Raw genomic sequence first — 20,625 nt, 5'->3', positions numbered from 1 at the left:
CTTCATGATTGGAGTTTGTAAAAAAAAACATGTTTAGCATAAATACAACACATAACGATAGAAATAGACCAACCTCTGTACAAACACAACATACAGCTCATGTCATCATCAGAAATGTCCATAACTTATGTCCTCTTTCCGTGCAGTGAGACAGACGACACAGCTGGCAGTCCGGTCAGTGTGTTTGTTGTCACCAACAGTGAGCAGCGTGTCTGAAGATTCATCCATGTACTGTTGAAAGCAAGAGGTGTTGATCCTCAGGTGTACCCAGTGTCAGGAAGGGAAGTGAGTAAGTCCATTATATGAGGCGTTCTTCTTTCGGCAGTGGCAGAGGGAGGCCCGGTTTCTCCGGACCACCTCCTGCAGTCTGTTTCTTCTCCTCCGCACTGGGCCTGTACGTTCCCTCCATCTGTCTCTTCTTTCTGAGCACACACAGCAGCAGCAGCAGAACCAGGCTGAGCAGGGACAGCGCGGTGGACACAAACACTGATGCTGTATGTGGGATTAACATCTGTATGGCCATGTTGATGGACAGCTGGGGAGGGGGGATAGGTTGGGGAGTTAGAGGGGTCAGTGATATAAAGCTCCAGATAGATCATCAGATGATTAGATGCTGCAGATTGGAATACACTCAAGATTAAGTGAGACATTTCACGGTTATCTTGCGTAATCTACCTGTGGCGTTAACATTTGACCTTAACATTAAACATTTTGTTAATGACTTACTAAGCCCTGTGAGGCCTAAGTGTCAGATCTACTTTACACTGTGTCCCTTTCTGCTCTTTCTGCTCTAAACTGTCAAATAAAGGTGACAGAGGTTTTGTTATCAGACGTGAACCAGGAAGCAGGATTAATGGGTAAACCGGGTATGTTGACCTTAAAGCTGTGAAACAAAGCTAGGCCTTCGAGACAGCTATCACTATATCAACATAGTCTTCATCCCTAACCTAGTCAGGACCAGATTTTAAGCTATAACACAGCCTCAAAGTCCCAGCCTGTCGCCTCCACTTAGCCAAGCAACATTCGTGCAATGCAGCTATCGTAGATAGCAGTGAAACATCGCAAATCCCTTTTAGAATACACTTTTATCTCATCTTATTATCATTAGAATTTTCATTATTATTGATTATAATGAAAAACTATAATAATAATAATAATAATAATAATAATAATAATAATAATAACAAGGAAATAACAATAATATGGTAAAAAAGTACATTTAATAATAAATAATAAGAAGAAAATACTAATACTAATAATAATGATAGAAAATAAACTAAATGATAGATGATAAATGAAATAATAGTAATAGAAAGTAATAAAATTAATAATAATAATAATAATTATTATTATTATGAGAAGAAAATAATACTAATAATAATGATAGAAATTAAATTAAATGATAGAAAATAAATTAAATCATTATAATAAAATTAATTGAATAAATAATAATAATAATAATAACAATAGTAATAATAATAGTAATAATAATAAACAATAATGATAGAAAGTAAAATAAATAATAATAATAATAGTAATAATAATAATAATAATAGTAACAATAGTAATAATAATAATAATAATAATAATAATAATAGTAACAATAGTAATAATAATAATAATAATACCAATAATAGTAATAATAATAATAACACAAATTATCATTGCTTAATATCATAGGTCATTACTTGGCAAAACTTTGCAAATTGTATACACTGTTCTGAGTCTTAGCTCAGAGTTTCAACTCAACATCCCAAACTCTGAAACTTGACTACCATAAAGCAAAAAAATTTGATTGAAATTTTGTACATTTAGTTATGAAATTATGTTTATTTTATTTGGGGTTTTTTTTAAGTTGTTTTGGGGCATTTTTGGCTTCATTGGATAGGACAGCTGAAGAGAGACAGGAAATGCAGGGAGAGAGCAACAGATAGTGGCTGCGCAACAACAACCCGCTATGCTAACAGCGCCCCATGAAAGAGTGTGTTTATGAAGTTTGATGTGTTAAAAAGGCCTTTTTGTACCACCAGTCCAAGCTGCAGTATCTACACCCCTGTTAAGTCTCTCCTTCATTCACAGTTACAGAGGTGTGACAGTGGGTCATCTCACTGCTGTACTGACATCAGAAGTAGTTACAAAGGCAATACATTATGCTGCTGTGGGTTCAATATGAATGTACAAAGGCATAATGACAGCAAGGCTTTGTTATGGTATTGTTGCAGACTCTTATGGAAATTGATGGTGTCACCCTGACAGCTACACATGGATGAGATCATAGACATAATGCTATGTCTGAACTCACCTCCCTGCAGAATCTAGGTATGGATCAGGCCTGTGGTCTTACATCTGGACAGTGAGGGATCTGAACAGAAAAAAAACCAAATCAGAGATTAATCATCTGTTGAATCTCTTAAAATAAGTCATTGTGCATGTGTTGACATGAGACAGATAGAGGGGAAACAGACCCTCGTCTAAGGTTCATGCACAGAAAGCTCCAGACGGTTTAATACGCAAACAGAAAACACTAGAATTAGGACAACCTGAGAGACATGAGGGCTACTTAAGTGACAAGGAAATGTGCTTCTCTTAGACCCCTGAGAGCGCCAAATACCAGGAGAAAGATCTTATCAGCTCTTCACACAGACTGAAGGGAGCTTGAATGTTTTAGAGGAGCCATTATGTCACTGCAGTGAGTCAGTCGAGACAAGATCTGCAGCATTCTGGATGAATGATAGACTAGTTACAGTTTGTCCCCCTGCAAAGAAAACTGTGGATGTCGATATGACAGAATCAAATGCAGACTACAAAGTGAATTCAGGAGCTCACTCAAATCTGATTGTGAAGCTTCTGTATGTTTCACACGGGTACCATTTACAGCTTATGTATTGGATGGCAGAGCGTTGTTTCGGCTTAGGGCTTAAGTTTCTGCTCAGTGCGGGCATTCAAAAAAACAATAAATCATAACCATAAAACATCAGCAGGGTTGTTCATTTTTATGATACCACGTGGGCGAAGAAATCAATGCCATAAAAAGGACACATTGGAGGTGACACTTCACTCATAAAAGCTGTTCACTATCTGCTTTTGTTGATGATCAATCATCTTTTCTTACTTTTTTTTTCACTTAAACATATTTTGGATTTGAACACACAGCTCCACACAACTGGACTTATCATAAGCTCTCTAAGGAGCCTGTGACAGTCATTATGTTTTACTTTCTTATAATTTACAGACCAAAAAGATAGTCAAGAGAACAACCAGGGGTGTGACATGTTGTGGAATTAATTGCAGCCCTTAGATGCTGAACAGACAAATGTGCAGAATAATCCTAATCTCTCTGATTGAGATACTTGCAGACTGAGTTTACTGAGTTCCTGTCTGTGGCTCCAAATTAGTTTGGCTCTATATAGTGAGGTGGCCCTCCCTTCATACCCGGTGGCTTCACCGCTGGCTTAATTTTGTATACAAGTCCATCCTGGGCAAGACACTTCCCTACCTGTTCTCTCTTCTTCACGTCGCCCAAGACTCATATCGCACTAGGTCCACTGAATTCATCAAGCTCATCATCCCCAGTACTTCTACTATTTTTGGCCGTAATTCTTTTCGTTTCGCAGAATCTAACGACTGGAATATCTTACAAAACAACCTCAAACTTTCGACTTTGACTCCACTCACAGCCTTCAAGCTTACACTTCAACAGATTGTAGTAGACTGTTGCTCCTGCTGATCACTTCGGACTTTACTTACATGCATACTTATATATTATACGCTTTGAGGACCAGCATTATTCCACATGTCTCAAACAGCTGGGCCTCTGTGTTAATGCCACTTTCCTACAATTATTCTTACTTTTTTCACTCCTGATGTCAGTTATAACAGTGGTGTTTTCAGGGGGAATTATTCTATATTATTTTTCTATTTTTCTTTTTATGCTTGGTTGGCCCTGCACAGTTTAAAAGCAGGCCTGATGTAGATTAAAACAGATTACACCTGTTTTTACTGCTGCTGCTGCTGCTGCACTGCTAAAATAAGCCCAATCCTTAATTTTTAATATGCTATTTGTGTTAGTGGGATTAAAGTAACTATGTCAATAAAGTATCATGCAGTATTTTAGCACAGGCAGGCAACTCGCCTGCTATAACTACAGACGCGTTACAGCAGCAGACAATCTAAAATACGCGTGACTATAATGAAGGTGAAATATAATTGTACTCACCTTAAATGTTTGCTTCACTCAGAGCGTGAAAAAGCCAATTTGTCCCCCCAACTCTTTATATACTAATCACACAGACACACCCACCAGAGTTTAACGTTACCACAGGCGGACGTGCTGTTCTGTGTGGCGGAATGCTGCGCGTCCTGCTCCACCTGTTCGACCGGTAGACTACCTCTGCTCAGGTGAGCTAACAGAAACCTCTCATATGTACACAAACTAGGCAGCTTCAAAGACGACATGTTACTGCTCATAATTAAAGGTTTGCAAAATGTGGCTACTATCAGCCTACCTGCCGGTGGATGAGGGTCCAAGAGGAACGACGCACGGACCCCACTGTGACTGATTCCAAAAGCTCCAGGACTCCACAAAAGTCATAATCCGGCAGAGAAGTGTAGACGTGCATGCGGCATAACTGCAACTGCTCTCTCCCACGCTCACCTGCACCTGTCTGTCAATATGCAAATGAGCACGATCACGTGCCCGACCACAGCCAGTTAGATTCCGTTTGTGAGTGTGTGTAGGTGTGTGCGCGCTCTCGTGCCCCTTTTCTCTTTTCTCTTTTTTTCTCTAATCCAAATTCTAATGTTCCTTTCTAGATTACACAATGCAATTAGAAACACACTCACAGACCACAGGGTTCAGTACAGAGAGTATCCTGATCATGACTGATTGTTTGACCAACAGATCATCACTCACTGATACTATGCAACGCTAGGTTTAATCATTACATTTAAAGGCCTTGTGTGAGTTAAGAGTTCAGTGTTTGCCTGCTGGGAACAATCTGCAACCTGGTGTCCCACTTTCATTATTACTAATCAAACAAACTTTGCTCTCATCTAACAGCAGGAACAAAGACTTTCTTACTGTTCATGCTTTCGGTTGAATCAAGGAGAGGTAGAAGTCAGAAAGAAAAAATGAGTCATCAGCAGGCCAAAAGCAAAAGACAGTGTTGCAGTTTACTTTAACAAGCACGTTAAAGTAGCTCATTACTCAGTTAAATGTTCGCTTTTTATTATTATTAATAATAATAATAATAATAATAATAATAATAATAATAATAATAATAATAATAATAATAATAACAATAATAATAATAATAATAATAATAATAATACATTTTATTTATAACACACTTTTCATTTCAGGACATCTCAAAGTGCTACAGGCACACAGTAAAAAGGAAGGGAACAAACTTGAATTTTTTTTTTTAAAAAGAGTACTTAAATTAGTGAAAAGCCTCATTAAAGAAACGTTACTTTTTTTCTGCTGGGTTTGGAGAAAAGGTCATAGTACTCATCAGTAGTCTTCAGTAAGTGAAGTAATTTGAGACTCGCGAAATCTCTGTGTTTTCCAATGCCTTTGTATAGAGCAATTTTATTATTCCCCTCTTTCCCGTTATCCCGGACCAATCATAGCTAATCTCCAATCCTCGGTCCTGATTGGTCAAGTGGCGGCCCCACTAGGTCGCCCTGATTAGCTGGGAAGCCACTATTTCCTCATAGAACGAGCACAACGATCTTTTGTGGGCAGGGTTGACAGCAGAGTGGGGAGGGGTAGTGTTGACATTCGAAATCTCTCTCAGAACTGATATTTATATCACGACTACCAACAGCAGCTTTAAGTGTTTCTTAAAAGCATCTACGGTCTGTGGGGTCCTGAGGTGGCTGGGCAGGGAGTTCCACAGATGTGGTGCAGCAGCACCGAAGGCCCGGTCTCCCATGGTCCGAAGCTTGGTTCTGGGAGGGTGGAGGAGGTTCTGATGTGCTGAGCGTGAGTTCCAGGTTGGGGTTTGCTGGGTGAGGAGTTCTTTGAGGTATGCAGGGGCGTTTCCATAGATGCACTGATGGGTGATGAGAGAGACTTTGTAGTTTATTCTTGCAGTGATGGGAAGCCAGTGAAGTGTGCTGAGTACTGGGGTGATGTGTTCGTGTTCTCTGACTGAGTAGGATCCTGGCTGCGGTGTTCTGGATTGGTTGGAGCTTGTGGAGACTTTTGCTGGGGGTCCCAATGAGGAGGACATTGCAGTAGTCGAGTCTGGAGGAGATGAAGGCGTGGACGAGCTTTCAGCATCAGATACGGTGATGGAGGGGCGGAGTCTGGCAATGTTCCCTAAGTGGAAGATGCAGGATTTGGACAGGTGTTTAATGTAGTTGTGGTTTAATAGCTCAGAATCCTCGGTGCAGATGAATGTCTGACAAAGTTTCTTCTTATTATGGAGTGCAATGGGATTGACATTTTGTTGTCCAAACCTCTTTCAGGCTGTGGTTGTTTTAAGATTAAGGCATGTGTAAAACTCTTCTGGCTGGTGGCTGTTATGAAAAGTTCAGTGACCATTGTGTCAGTGTTAAATCCCTAATTGGTCACTCTAAGTTGTAGGTGTGAGCGTGGGCGTGAATGGTTTTTTGTCTCTACATGTTGTCCCTGTGATATGCTGGCAACCTGTCCAGAATCAATCAATCAATCAGACTTTATTTATGAAGCGCTTTTCATACAATGACATTGTAACACAAAGTGCTGTACAGTCATGGCCAAAAGTTTTGAGAATGACACAAATATTACATTTTCACAAAGTCTGCTGCTTCAGGGTTTTTAGGTGTTTTTGTCAGATGTTTCTATGGTATAATGAAATACAATTAGAAGCATTTCATAAGTATCAAAAGCTTTTATTGAGAATTACACAGAATTCATGCAATAAGTCAATATTTGCAGTGTTGACCCTTCTTTTTCAAGACCTCTGCAATTCTCCCTGGCATGCTGTCAATCAACTTCTGGACCAAATCCTGACTGATGGCAGTCCATTCTTGCATAATCAATGCTTGGAGTTTGTCAGAATTTGTGGGTTTTTGATTGTCCACCCACCTCTTGAGGATTGACCACAAGTTCTCAATGGGATTAAGATCTGGGGAGCTTCCTGGCCAAGGGCCCAAAATCTTAATGTTTTGTTCCCCGAGCCATTTTGTTATGACTTTTGCTTTATGGCAAGGTGCTCCATCATGCTGGAAAAGACATTCTTCATCACCAAACTGCCCTTGGATGGTTGGGAGAAGTTGCTCTCGGAGGACGTTCTGGTACCATTCTTTATTCATGGCTGTGTTTTTAGGCAAGATTGTGAGAGAGCCCACTCCCTTGACCGAAAAGCAACCCCACACATGAATGGTCTCAGGATGCTTCACTGTTGGCAAGAGACAGGACTGATGGTAGCGCTCACCTCGTCTTCTCCGAACAAGCCTTCCTCCAGATGCCCCAAACAATCGGAAAGGGGAGTCATCAGAGAAAATGACTTTACCCCAGTCCTCAGCAGTCCAGTCCCTGTACCTTCTGCAGAATATCAGTCTGTCCCTGATGTTTTTACTGGAGAGAAGTGGCTTCTTTGCTGCCCTCCTTGACACCAGGCCTTCCTCCAAAAGTCTTCGCCTCACTGTGCGTGCAGATGCACTCACACCGGCCTGCTGCCATTCCTGAGCAAGCTCTGCACTGGTGGTGGCCCGATCCCGCAGCTGTAACACTTTCAGGAGACGGTCCTGGCGCTTGCTGGACTTTCTTGGGCGCCCTGGAGCCTGTTTGACAACAATTGAACCTCTCTCCTTGAAGTTCTTGATAATTCGATAGACGGTTGACTGAGGTGCAATCTTACTGGCTGCTATAAACTTCCCTGTTAGGCCCTTTTTGTGCAATGCAATGATGGCTGCACGTGTTTCCTTGCAGGTAACCATGGCTAACAGGTGAGGAACAATGGTGTCATGCACCATCTTCCTTTTAAAGTGTCCAGTCACTCAATCATGACAGATTGATCGGCAGCCTTGTCCTCATCAACACCCACACCTGTGTTAATGTGTGTGACACCTGTGTGTCATTGAAATAATGTTAGCTGGTCCTTTTGTGGCAGGGCTGAAATGCAGTGGAAATGTGTTTTTGGTGATAAAGTTCATTTTCAAGGCAAAGAGGGACTTTGCAATTAATTGCAGTTGAGCTGATCACTCCTCATAACATTCTGGAGTATATGCAAATTGCCATTATAAAAACTGAAACAGCAGACTTTGTGAAAATTAATAGTTGTGTCATTCTCAAAACTTTTGGCCATGAGTGTACATAAAAACAACTTTAAATAGAATAAATAAATAAAAAGATATATATAAAAATGAAAAGACCCCCCCAATCCTAATCCCAACCCTGGCCCGACCCCTAACCCACCCCACAATCCTAAGGTTAAGAACACAATATATCCAACAATAATAATAATAATAATAACAATACAAATAAAATGAATAAAAGAAGTTGCTGAATGAACTGAGGAAACACTCTCATGATATCTTAATGAGGAAACACTGGAGGTAAAATAAGATGTTAAAACTCAACACAGGAAATTAAACTCACCAAAATAAAATACATTTCTAAGACAATTCAACACTAAAATATTAAACCATTAAAAGAAAATAAGATGCTATACTTAAAATAAATAAATAAAAAGTTAATCAAATTTGAACGTGATATTTAATAAATCAATAAAGTAAGTAAGCTGAAATAAAACTGTTATAAGAATACAACTCAGTTAAATGTACTGTGCCTCTCCTAATAACAACTGGGATGGGCTCCTTGAATTTGAAAAAGCGGTGTAGTTAATGGATTGATTATTTTACAGGGCTAAACACAGGATCACAGAGTCTAAACAATGTCAAAGTGGCTCATGATAGCGGAGCTGGCATTACCAGAGTTGGGTCTTCAGGTTACATGCCTGTGCTGGTTTATCAAAAAACTCACAAACAAAAAACTAGGAATCAATCCTCTGGAAAACACTCGAGATAAGTACACAGAAAGCGTGGCTTGAATCTCCTCAGGAGCAAGGCTACAATGGGACACGGAGCATGCGGCTAGAGGAAAATAATCTGGCACTGGAGAAGCCAGTGCTGATGAGAAAATCAGGGACAGGTGTGCCTGATGAGCCTCACTCCTGAGGAGACCGGCCCCACCCCTACCCATGCAACCTGCAGGCAGAGAGAGAGAGCGTTAGGGCAAATAACAAAAAAATCAGGACCATAACAACACCTTCTCATTCAAGGGTTTGTATTTATTTTAATGATTGTAAACACTGTAAATTAAAACCAAAGACATCAAAAATATGAAAGAACATATATGGAATTATTTAATGAACAACAAAGTGTTAAACAAAGCAGAATATGTTTTATATTTTAGATTCTGTAAAGTAGACCCCTTTTTCCTTCATGACAGCTTTGCACACTCTTGGTATTCTCTCAGTCTGCTTCATGAAGTGGTCTCCTGGAATGGTTTCTAATGAACATGAGCCTTGTCAAGAGTTCATTTGTAGAATGACTTGCCTTCTTAATGTGTTTGAGACCATCAGTTGTGTTGTTCAGAGGTAGGGTTAGTACACAATGGATAGCCCTATTTGACTACTGTTGTAATCCAGATTATGGCAAAACCAGATTATTTCATAGTTTTGATGTCTTCAGTGTTAATCTACAATGTTGAAAATAGTTCAAATAAATAAAAACCATTGAATGAGAAGGTGTGTCCAAACTTTTGACAGGTAGTGTATAACAATATTTTAGTGTTTTTCTTTTTCATAATTCAATTTCCACCACAACTGATCACAAATATATTCACCATGATGCAGGAATTAAGGGTTAGATGCTCAACATTTTCAGGGGGAGGACCTCCAAACTTGAGACGAGCTTGAGTTTCCTCTACTCCTTGATTATTTGTGGAAGATTAAAGTAAAAAAAAAAAAGGAGTTATGGAAAATCATGCTGCGACCAGAGGAATGTGGCCTCCACAACACCAAGATAAATATTTCAATTAGTGTGCCCGAGTACCTTGGTGTTTTGGTTATACCTCAAACTGCATTTTTTAGTGGTCCATAAATAATAATGATAGATAAATAATAAAGAAATCCATGTAAATAGCAGAATAAGTAATCCTAATCTGACAGTCAAAAGAGAAAACTCCTGGTTGCTTAAACCCAAAAATCCCTGCCGAATGCTTTGCCTGGAAATTACTCAACATGTCTTTAACCTGACTACTGTAGCTGTTTCTGTTTGTTTAATTTGATGTGAGCAGACTGATTTAAAATGATCACTGAAGAACAGTGACTCCTCACAGAAGGTTAAATATTATGTTTGCAACATCAAACATTTAAAACAACATATTTCTGGTAGTTTGCAGTGAAACATGATTTTCAGGTGAACACGCTGGAGTCAGTGGAATCATTGATTTTCTACTGTTTATCTTTTTCTTCAGAGCAGACTGCCGGGAAATCATGTGTGTGTTTGTTTACAGGGAGCAGGACAATACCGAGGGGAAGTGGGGGTGCAGGAGGAGGGAGGAAAGTGGATAAAAGGAGGGTGCTGCAGGGTGAAGCCCTACATTTGCAGGGGATCAGGATCTGGTCGGATGATGAGGAGGACTCTCCTGTTGCTGCTGGCCTCTCTGGCCTTTGGATCTCTCATTTCTCTCTCTGATGGCGCTCCACTGTAAGTAACTTCATCACTTGATCTAAATCCACCTGATATTAACAGAATCAATGGAAAAAAGAGATGTAATAATGTTTTAGTTCATTCAGCTCCTGATATTCAAACTATTTATGCAGAGCAGCGACAGTACAAAGTGGTCTGATGCATGTTCTGTTGAAAAAGAGTGTTGAAATAATGATTTGATTGACTTTGAGCCCCGTTTCATGTCTTACATAAGAGGCTGTGGTCCAGCTTGTGTTTTGCGTATCATCAGTTTAGGTACTGCGTGTTAGTTTGCACAGTCATGGATTACACCAGACCCAGTGAGCAGAGTCTACAGGCATGATGAAATGTGTTGATTCAGAGCTGGATCTAAATCAAGATAATCAATAGTTCACTCATTATTTCTGAAGTCCATGCAGGAGCTATTGATTCTTTTTTGATGTTGTAATTTTTTGTCTGACTTCGGGGAATTGAAACTTAAAGTTACAGAGTTCAAGAGAACAGTTCTTAAACTGAATGCTCCCCTCAAAGGGTCAAAGGTCACGAAGAGAAAACAAATATTTAATGTCAAACAAAGTTATTCAGATTCTTCAAGCTTTTGTAATATTTTTATCTTTTGTTTTCTTTTTGATAAATAATAAAATTTCACCCTCTGTTTTGTTTGATTGAACATAAAATAAAATAGATAGATAGATAGATAGATAGATAGATAGATAGATAGATAGATAGATAGATAGATAGATAGATAGATAGATAGATAGATAGATAGATAGATATATAGATAGATAGATAGATAGATAGATAGATAGATAGATAGATAGATTTTTCCTTATTAAGGAGATTTGTGGTCACCGTCTGTACAAGAATACATGCATAAAACACAAATAAACAATAAACATCCACCCAGCCTCACAACAATTGTGCACATCATCCGACATATATGCACACCGGACACATATATGCACACCGGACACATATATGCACACCGGACACATTACATGGGCATTTTATTTAGCAGTGCTATGGCCGACAGGACAAAGCTTCTGCCAAACCGGGCAGAAGTCTGTGAAGCCAACACCGCTTTACAAAAAAAAAGCCCCAATGCAAAAAGTCTCAGAAGCACTTACAGACACAAAACACAGAGAAACCATGTCATAGAAATGTAAACCACATACACGAGTGACAGTTCTGTATTGTTACGTGTGGGAACTCTGATGCCTGAATATGCTCACATATCATGATCCAGAAAGAGCATGTTTGTCAGTACAACCCAAGGTCCTGTATACCAGGGGTTCCCAAAGTGTGGGTCGGGACCCCCTGGGGGTTCGCGAGACACAAATGGGGGGTCGTGAGATGTCTTCCAGAATGTCTTTTTTAAAAGTTATTTATAAATATTTATTATTATTATCCTTTATTTTTGTTTATTTACCCTGTTTTCTTATGTTTATCTTCCTTTTTGTTTGTACTGTTTATTATTATCATTTTTGTATTATTTTGTATTTATTAATTTTGTCTTCTCTTTGTTGGTTTTGTATTACTTATATATAATTTGTTAACTTGTGGTGAACAAAGAAATACTGGAAAAAATGCAAAGAAAAAAGTTGAATGACAAAAGTCAGTAAAAATAGAACATTTTACCCGTTATAGTAAACAATATGGAAGAAAACAGTAGCTAAACTTGAAATAAAACCTTGAAAATATAAAATGTAATGAGTTTTCTGCCTTTCTTTTTGCCAGATGACTCCTAAGTTAAGGGTTAGTGAACAGATAATTATCAAAAGCATCAGTAGCAGCAGGTTAATTCATAACAGCACAGGAAACACAGCAGCATGTTTTCTGCAGACCAGCTGAATGAGGACACATTAAATCACTTTGAGGGACAGTGGGGGTCATGACTATTTGGCACCTATTTTTTTGGGGTCGGGGGCTGAGGTTCCCAGGCTCTTCAGCCCACGACCCCCAAAGACTTGCAACCCGCTATCCCTCGAAGTGATTAAATGTTGTTTCATACTCCATTTAGCTGGTCTGCAGAAAATGAAGCACCTTCATGCACACCTGGCTGTATTTGAATTAACTTGCTGCTACTGATGCTTTTATCAATTCATTGTTAACTTACCCAAACCTTAGGAGTCATCAGGCAACAAAGAAAGACAGAAAACTAATGAAAGATTCTTAATTTGGAAGATTTTATTTGAAAATGAATTACTTTTGTCAATATTTCGTAGAATAATGGGTAAAATAGGCAACTTTAGATCATTTAAAAAAGAAAAAAAAATCTGGAAGACATCTCCCAAATTAGTGTCTCGTGACCCCCCCAGGGGTTCCTGACCCACACTTTGGGAACCACTGCTGTATACACAGGGGCAACAGAATATTCTCCATGTTTCTTTGTTTTGTTTTTCTCAGGCAGGTGATGTCTGCCCCCAACTTGTTGCGTGTACGAACGGCAGAAAACATCTTTGTGGAGTGTCAGGACTGCACAGGAGGTGACATCAGGGTGGAAATACGAGTAATGAACCATCCAACCAAAACTAAAAACCTGGCATCAACGACTGTCAACCTCAACGGACAAAATGACTTCCAGGCGCTCGGACAGATAATGGTACACTGCAAAAACTCAAAATCTTACCAAGTGAAACTGTCTCAGTTTTAGTCTAAATGTCTTCTCCCATTTGATTTAAGATAACTTTACTTAACAAGTAACATTTGAGCAAGATAGAGGGACTTGTTTTAAGACATCTTAAATATATTGTTAAGTCAAACAATCTTGAAATGATCTTGTTTTGAGTTGTAATTTAGAAGAAACAAGGTTTATTTTACATTTCAGACATTTTTCAAGCTGAGATCTTATTTGTAGAAGACGGATAATCTTGATTTAAGACAAACACTTTACTTGATTTAAGTAAATGCATTTTATTGGAGAATCTATCAGAAAACAGCTCCATTGATAAAAGAAAGAAAGAAAGAAAGAAAGAAAGAAAGAAAGAAAGAAAGAAAGAAAGAAAGAGAAAGAAAGAAAGAAAGTTGTTTTTTAAGGTTGGGTTACAGTCAGGCACTGTTTCTTCTAAATCAGATAAAAATATACATCCTCAAACTACATGCACACAATGAAACACCTACTTTAGATCATAGCTGGCTTATCCTAAAAAACAACATGACTGAATATTATTATATCCAGCTCACTATGAGAAGACATTATATCTCAAAATGCTCAAATTAAACTTTGTCATCTTATTGCAAGTACAAGATGGTCTTAAACCTAGAGAAGTGCTGCTATAATACAACTCAAATGAAGGTGAATATATCTCAAATGAAGAAGTTGACATGAAATGTATTAGTGCAAAAATCTTTTTTTGAGTGAAAAAATACTAATTGTTATCATTCCTGTCTTATTCTGAGACACTAAGCTTTAAAATACTGGGCAAATATTATGTAAAATAAGTTTTCCCTGCTAATTTTAAGATCACTGTTTTCTAAATATTACGTCCTATTTCAAGAAATCTTACCAAGCAAATTTTCACTTGTTCTATTGGCAGATTTTTATGGCTTATTTCAAGGTAAAATGTTCTTTCTTGTTTTTGGAGGAGCATTTTTTCCAGTGTAGATGAATCAATGTCACTGTGTGTTACTGTTAATCATCGTCATTTTCTACCATGACCACAAACAAGATACTCAGAATCCAGATCTGCTTGTGTCTTCATACTGGTTTCAGGTCCCTCCTGAAGAGTTCAGTAAAGATCCAAACATAAAGCAGTATGTATACCTCCAAGCTGCGTTCCCTGACCGCGTGCTGGAGAAAGTCGTCTTAGTGTCCTTCCAGGCCGGGTACATCTTCATCCAGACTGATAAGACCCTCTACACCCCTGAAAGTACAGGTATGTACAATAATAGGATTCAATACCATGTTCCCTAGAGCAAGATATAACTGCAGACTGAATTTCACTTTACCTCCGTCTACCAGACTCACTTGTTTCTTTGTTGTTGTTTTTATCAGATACATTTTTGGACATCACTGAAATAGTAAAGTTGAAAACAGGGAAGCTGCAGACACATAACTTCTCCCTCCCCATCTTTTCCAGTTAATTTCAGGATGTTTGCAGTGACACCCAGAATGGAGCCTGTGGGAAAGGATGAAGATACACAAACAGAAGCTTCCATTGCCATTGAGTTTGTGGTACTGTAAATTATCTGTGAATTCAATATGTTTGTATAGCTGTCTGTGAAAGTCTCATGCTGATACGATATGTCATATTCTAAACAGAGAAGTTTCTTTGCTCGACTCTGTTGACAGCTGTCCGACTGTTTGATGTAAAAGTAAACGCATGTCTCCCTCTAGTGGTCGAGGTGCATCCTAAACACTTTAAAGGTCATTAATGGTTGTGGAACACTGTTTGTTTGCAGACCCCTGAAGGCATCATTTTACCACTCACACCACTCTCTCTGAAGTCAGGGATCCTCTCTGGGGATTACAAATTACCAGAAATTGTCAGGTGGGTATTTAGTCTTTCTTAACTGTCATTTTTACATATTGTGTTTTTTATATAATGTAATTTATAGGTTAACAGACATTTCAACAGTGATGTGGACTTTAAAAAATGTTTAATATTTAAGATACACTACCAGTCAAAAGTTTGGACACACCTTCTCATTCAATGGTTTTTATTTATTTTAATTATTTTCAACATAGTAGTTTAATACTGAAGACATCAAAACTATGAAATAATCTGGTTTTGCCATAATCTGGATTACAACAGTAGTCAAACAGGTCTATCCATTGTGCACTAACCCTACCTCTGAACAACACAACTGATGGTCTCAAACACATTAAGAAGGCAAGTCATTCTACAAATGAACTCTTGACAAGGCTCATGTTAATTAGAAACCATTCCAGGAGACCACTTCATGAAGCAGACTGAGAGAATACCAAGAGTGTGCAAAGCTGTCATGAAGGAAAAAGGGGGCTACTTTACAGAATCTAAAATATAAAACATATTCTGCTTTGTTTAACACTTTTTTGTTCATTCAATAATTCCATATATGTTCCTTCATAGTTTTGATGTCTTCGGTATTAATCTACAGTGTTATAAGGGGTGGCAGGACTGATTCTAATTCGGCAGCAGGCTGAAATGCTGATAAGCGAAGCTAGGCTAGCTGTATTGGCAGTGTCCTCTAACTCTCTGCTTAAACAGGTTGATTCAAATAACAAAGAAATACCTCATCTTATGCTGATTCCTGTGTTATCTTTGCTCTATTGTTATTTTTGCTCATTTACTAAAACATGTGTTCTTGTGTTGGTTTGTGTGAAGTCTTGGACTGTGGAAGGTGGTGGCGAAGTTTAACAGGTACCCACAGCAGAGCTACTCAGCAGAGTTTGAGGTCAAAGAATATGGTGAGTGAAGAACTACTGTTACATACTTTTAACCAAGTGGATATAGAATAACATGTTTCCTTTTTCCAGTGCTGCCCAGTTTTGAGGTTCAACTGTCACCCGTGCTCCCTTTCTACTACGTGGACAGCGAAGACTTCACGGTCGACATCAAAGCTACGTATGTAAAGATGTTTGTTTCCCTTGGTTGCAGGTTTGTTTGGTGAATTCACTTGAGGAGAGAATAAAAGATGTTTTGAGGTTGTGTATGGCCAGCTGAGGCTGTCTGTCATTAGGGCCCGAGCACCGACTAGGTCGGCGAAGGCCCTATTGTAACCCGAAAGATCTTTCTTTCTTTCTTTCTTTCTTTCTTTCTTTCTTTCTTTCTTTCTTTCTTTCTTTCTTTCTTTCTTTCTCTCTACCTACCCAAGTAAATTGCCTTTTTGGAGCCTTCAACATGCCCCAAAACTCACCAAAAAGTCCCAAAAATGTCTCAATCACGCAACCTTCCTTCCAGCACAACACCTCCTCAACACTGTTCAACCTACATGCATGAATTTTTTCCTGATTCCTAATGTCATAGTGAAATCAAATTCAAAATTGTTGAAGGTATACCGTTCAGACAAAAATTGTGGGCGTGGCAGGCATTCAGGCGGTGCATCAAACGCACATGCCCCGCCATAAACAGGAAATAGATTTTTGGGGCTTTAGAATGCCCGAAATCTCGCCAAATCATCAGGCGGTGGCTCACATGAGGCGGTGGCTCACATGAGGCAGTGTTTGCTGGTGTGCAAGGGCCCGTTCATTGCCGCTTGCAACTTTAATTTCTCTTTACATTTCAACCATTGCATTCTTTCAGGTATCTGTTCGGTGAAGAGGTGGATGGGATGGCCTACGTGGTGTTTGGGGTTATGCAGGAAAATCAGAAGAGGAGCTTCCAAGCCTCTCTTCAGCAATCTCCTGTAAGTGTCACCCACAGTGTTATGTCTATAAGTTAGCCAGTCCAACAATCATTTGTTTCATACTATGTCTTTAACAGCTTGGTTTAACCAGATCGACAAAATCTGAAAGACCTGAACTCATACAACAACAAAGACTGACAGACTATTATTACCTTCTTTACTGTTAGAGTGCCTTTATGCTGCTTTTAAAGATGTATATTATCTGTATTATATCAGCTCCAGGCAGGGAGCACAGTGGTGACCCTGAAGAGAGAACACATCGCTCAGGCCGTCAACGACGTCAACTCGCTCATCGGGAGCTCCATCTATGTAGCTGTCAGCGTGCTAACAGACAACGGTAAGAAGACCGTTAACGGTCTCCCCTCACCTTACGGTCTATGGTCTCAACAAGCAGAAGTGAAATTTGCCGGAACTCTTTTCCGCGGATTGATTTGACATGACATCAGTTTGCCTCTGGCGTTGCTCATGATAGTGAAAGTTAACAACCATCATCAAGGGGTTTTGACCAATCAGAAGCAAGCATCTTACACAACGGGAAGATCAGTAAGAAAGCCGGGTACTAACAGTGTCTTAAAGCTCCCAAACAAGAGCAAAAACTGAAAATACAGATATAGGGATTACTTTTTTTTTTGTGATCAAATTTATGGATAGACATATGGACATTACAAAAAATAGAGTACATGTTCACATACCTATATAAAGGTTTATATACAAATACCATGAATACACAACTAAGATAAAATAATAATGATAGTAATAATCATAATAAATGAATAGAATTTTTTTTTAAAACAACACACACACAAAACAAAACAAAATAAAATAAATAAATAAATAAAACCCACCCACCCATTCCCCGGATCCAGAACTACAAACTTCAGTTACACCTGAAACCCACAGAGGCTCGTTAGAAGTGAATACCAAGCCTGTATAGCAGAGTCTTTTGCTCCATGGACTCTGGCTATCAACAACTCCAAATGAACAATGTCCAAATATGTCAGAACCCATGCTCGGAAAGAGAGTAAGTGTGGAGGTTTCCAACGTGTGGCTACTAGTTTTTTTCCAGCTGTAAGTCCAGCCAACAATGCTCTTTTCTTGTCCAGGGTCAGGCCCAGCTTCGGGAAAACATTCAAAAAGACAGTAGCTTAAACAGGGCAACCTGATCTCAAACAACTTAGAAAGATTGAGGGCAACCATCAGGATTTACTGTATCTGAATCAATTTGCAAACTGGTGTCAAATACATATTTTATTATCCATTTGTGTGTGTCAATGTGGGGTTTTTTTGCATCCCATCACAGGTGGTGAAATGGTGGAGGCAGAGTTGAGAAATATCAAGGTTGTAACATCACCTTACTCCATCACCTTCAAGAAGACGCCCAAATATTACAAACCAGGGATGTCCTTCGATGTTTCGGTAAAGTGCTTCTTGTTCCTTCCAAATAAACTGTTCACACAGCCCACCTGTTGAAACATTCATGGTCAGAAGACAAACAAAAATCCTTCAGATTTTAAGGTTCAACATTCATTCCTGGAAACATGTCATTGGAGATTGGATGTTTGCTGATAGTCAGCTGTTTGTGTTGCTGATGCAGGTTGAAGTTTTGAACCCTGATGGCTCTCCGGCTAAAAGTGTTCCAGTGGTATTGGATCCAGGCGAGGTGCAGGGCAACACTATGGCTAATGGCTTGGCAAGGCTTTCTATCAATACAGAGGCTGGGACCAACAACCTTCAAATTACTGTAAGTCTTCCTATGTTTTCTTTTATTTTAGGTATTGAACACATCACCCCTGTCCTACCCTGTCAAATAAAGCATAGACTTCAAGATCCTTCTTCTCATACCTCACCTCCATACCTCTCTGATCTCCTTCATACCCACACACCTATTAACACTCTCAGATCTTCTTCCTCCATGCTCCTCACTGTACCCCATGCTCGCTTAACCTCCATGGGATCTCGAGCATCCAGCCATGCAGCCCCCCGCCTCTGGAACTCTTTACCACTAACCACTCGTAACTCTGACTGTCTTCCAAGTTCCAAATCCCGCCTCAAAACCCACTTTTTGAGAACTGCACATTCCCTGTAAACCATCACGTGCCTTTTTTTATTGCATTTCATCTTTCCATGCATTGTATTCATGTCATATTGTATATTCCTCTTTCGAGAGGGATATACATGTCTCTCACTTGTCTGTTTTGGCCGGAGAGTTACGTTAAGTTAACTTGAGCTTGCAAGTTTCTAAAGTGTTGGATAAAAGAGGAAAACGAAGATGACAACAATGTTAGCCTAGCTCCAAAAGGGTCAAATGTAAACAGGAACCAAAGCAGAGCTGGATGATGACTTTCATTTGAAATTGCATTTTTTTTTTTTAATGGGCAGTAGTGCAGAGCCAGGAGGTGGCCCTGGCCACCTCTGAGAACTGATTGGCCACCCCTGTGGCCACCCTGAAATTCTTGAACATGATTGGCTATTTGCCATGTCAGAGGCATTACTTATATTCAAATCAGCTATTGCATTTCAGCAAGCTGCAGAGACAGTAGTTTCTGTGGATTTTAATAATATTTTTGTTGATGCTTTGACTTTGGACAATCATCTTCATTTTGAGTCCTTAAAGAGTTTAGTTCAGCAGATTTAAAAGTTGACACTCTGCCCAGTTAGATCTTTAATGTTTACGTTAAAAATCTACAAAAATGTAGCATTTGTTAAAATAGTTTATAAAAAGAAGTTAAAGTAGATGTGATTAGTGGAAGTAACCCTCCTAGGTTTGGGGTAAGCCCCTAATGTTTTCCACGCCTGTCCAATCCTTCAACAGTCAGTGCCCCAGTTTGGCCACCCAAGTCAAAACTGTGTGGCTCTGCCACTGATGGGCAGGACAGCTGAAGACAAACAGGAAGTGTGGGGAGTAGAGAGTTGGGGAGGACATGCGTGAAACACATTCTACTTTTAGTGACATTAATAATTTCATAATTTCAGTTCAAGTGAAGTTTGAGTAGACATGAATTAGATGTTAGTTTAAAGCCCTTTCTGCCAACACATCATTACAAACAGACATTTACTAATTTGAACAGCAACATTTAAACAGCACCGATACCAAACAATCTGCTGTGTGTGATAGACTTAAAGCTGAGTTTAGCAGTGATGGCCAGCAAGTTGCCGTGTTGTCAAAAAAGAATTAAGTTTTTGTCACTGAGTAATTTTACATTTGTAAGCTAAGATTTGCCAGTGAAGGCAATGCTACCGTCAGAAAGAGGCTTACAATCTGTGTCTTTACAGGCAAGGACCAAGGATCCCAAAATCTTAGATGTCAGACAGGCATCCGCCACCATGCATGCTATCCCGTATACCTCCAAAAGCAACAACTTTATCCACATAGGTAAGGACATGTGGTGGTGATGTTGGGACTTGCAAAGTATTGAGGTTGTGATGTATGAGAGTAGAGTGTACTACTATCACTTCTTGTCCTTTTTGCAGGTGTTGATAACGCTGAGCCGGAACTGGGTGGAAATCTTAAAGTTAACCTTAACCTCCGCCGGCCAAATAACGCATACAGTGATATCACTTACCTGGTGAGAGATGCTTCACAACTGTGCACATGAAATTCTTATGTTGTGT

The 20,625-nt window shown here is 39.2% G+C and overlaps 1 protein-coding gene across 1 annotated transcript in view; it reads left to right on the top strand.

Annotated features, from left to right (window-relative positions):
- The first annotated feature begins 4,279 nt into the window (after window positions 1-4,279).
- Window positions 4,280-20,625, top strand: part of LOC117815649 (complement C3-like) — a 35,101-nt gene continuing 18,755 nt past the window's right edge. Inside the window, exons 1-14 of the mRNA XM_034687470.1 lie at window positions 4,280-4,398; window positions 10,511-10,704; window positions 13,093-13,288; window positions 14,399-14,561; window positions 14,766-14,860; window positions 15,088-15,176; window positions 15,993-16,075; window positions 16,145-16,232; window positions 16,911-17,013; window positions 17,230-17,350; window positions 18,314-18,429; window positions 18,608-18,754; window positions 20,287-20,386; window positions 20,485-20,579. Coding sequence (XP_034543361.1) covers window positions 10,625-10,704; window positions 13,093-13,288; window positions 14,399-14,561; window positions 14,766-14,860; window positions 15,088-15,176; window positions 15,993-16,075; window positions 16,145-16,232; window positions 16,911-17,013; window positions 17,230-17,350; window positions 18,314-18,429; window positions 18,608-18,754; window positions 20,287-20,386; window positions 20,485-20,579 — 1,476 coding nt within the window. The 5' untranslated portion in view covers window positions 4,280-4,398; window positions 10,511-10,624. The remainder of the gene's footprint in view (window positions 4,399-10,510; window positions 10,705-13,092; window positions 13,289-14,398; window positions 14,562-14,765; window positions 14,861-15,087; window positions 15,177-15,992; window positions 16,076-16,144; window positions 16,233-16,910; window positions 17,014-17,229; window positions 17,351-18,313; window positions 18,430-18,607; window positions 18,755-20,286; window positions 20,387-20,484; window positions 20,580-20,625) is intronic.

Source organism: Notolabrus celidotus, chromosome 7, assembly GCF_009762535.1.
Source record: "Notolabrus celidotus isolate fNotCel1 chromosome 7, fNotCel1.pri, whole genome shotgun sequence".
Lineage (NCBI taxonomy): Eukaryota > Metazoa > Chordata > Actinopteri > Labriformes > Labridae > Notolabrus > Notolabrus celidotus.
The sequence above is the reverse complement of the archived record's forward strand: the minus strand, read 5'-3'. Positions and strand labels throughout refer to the sequence as shown.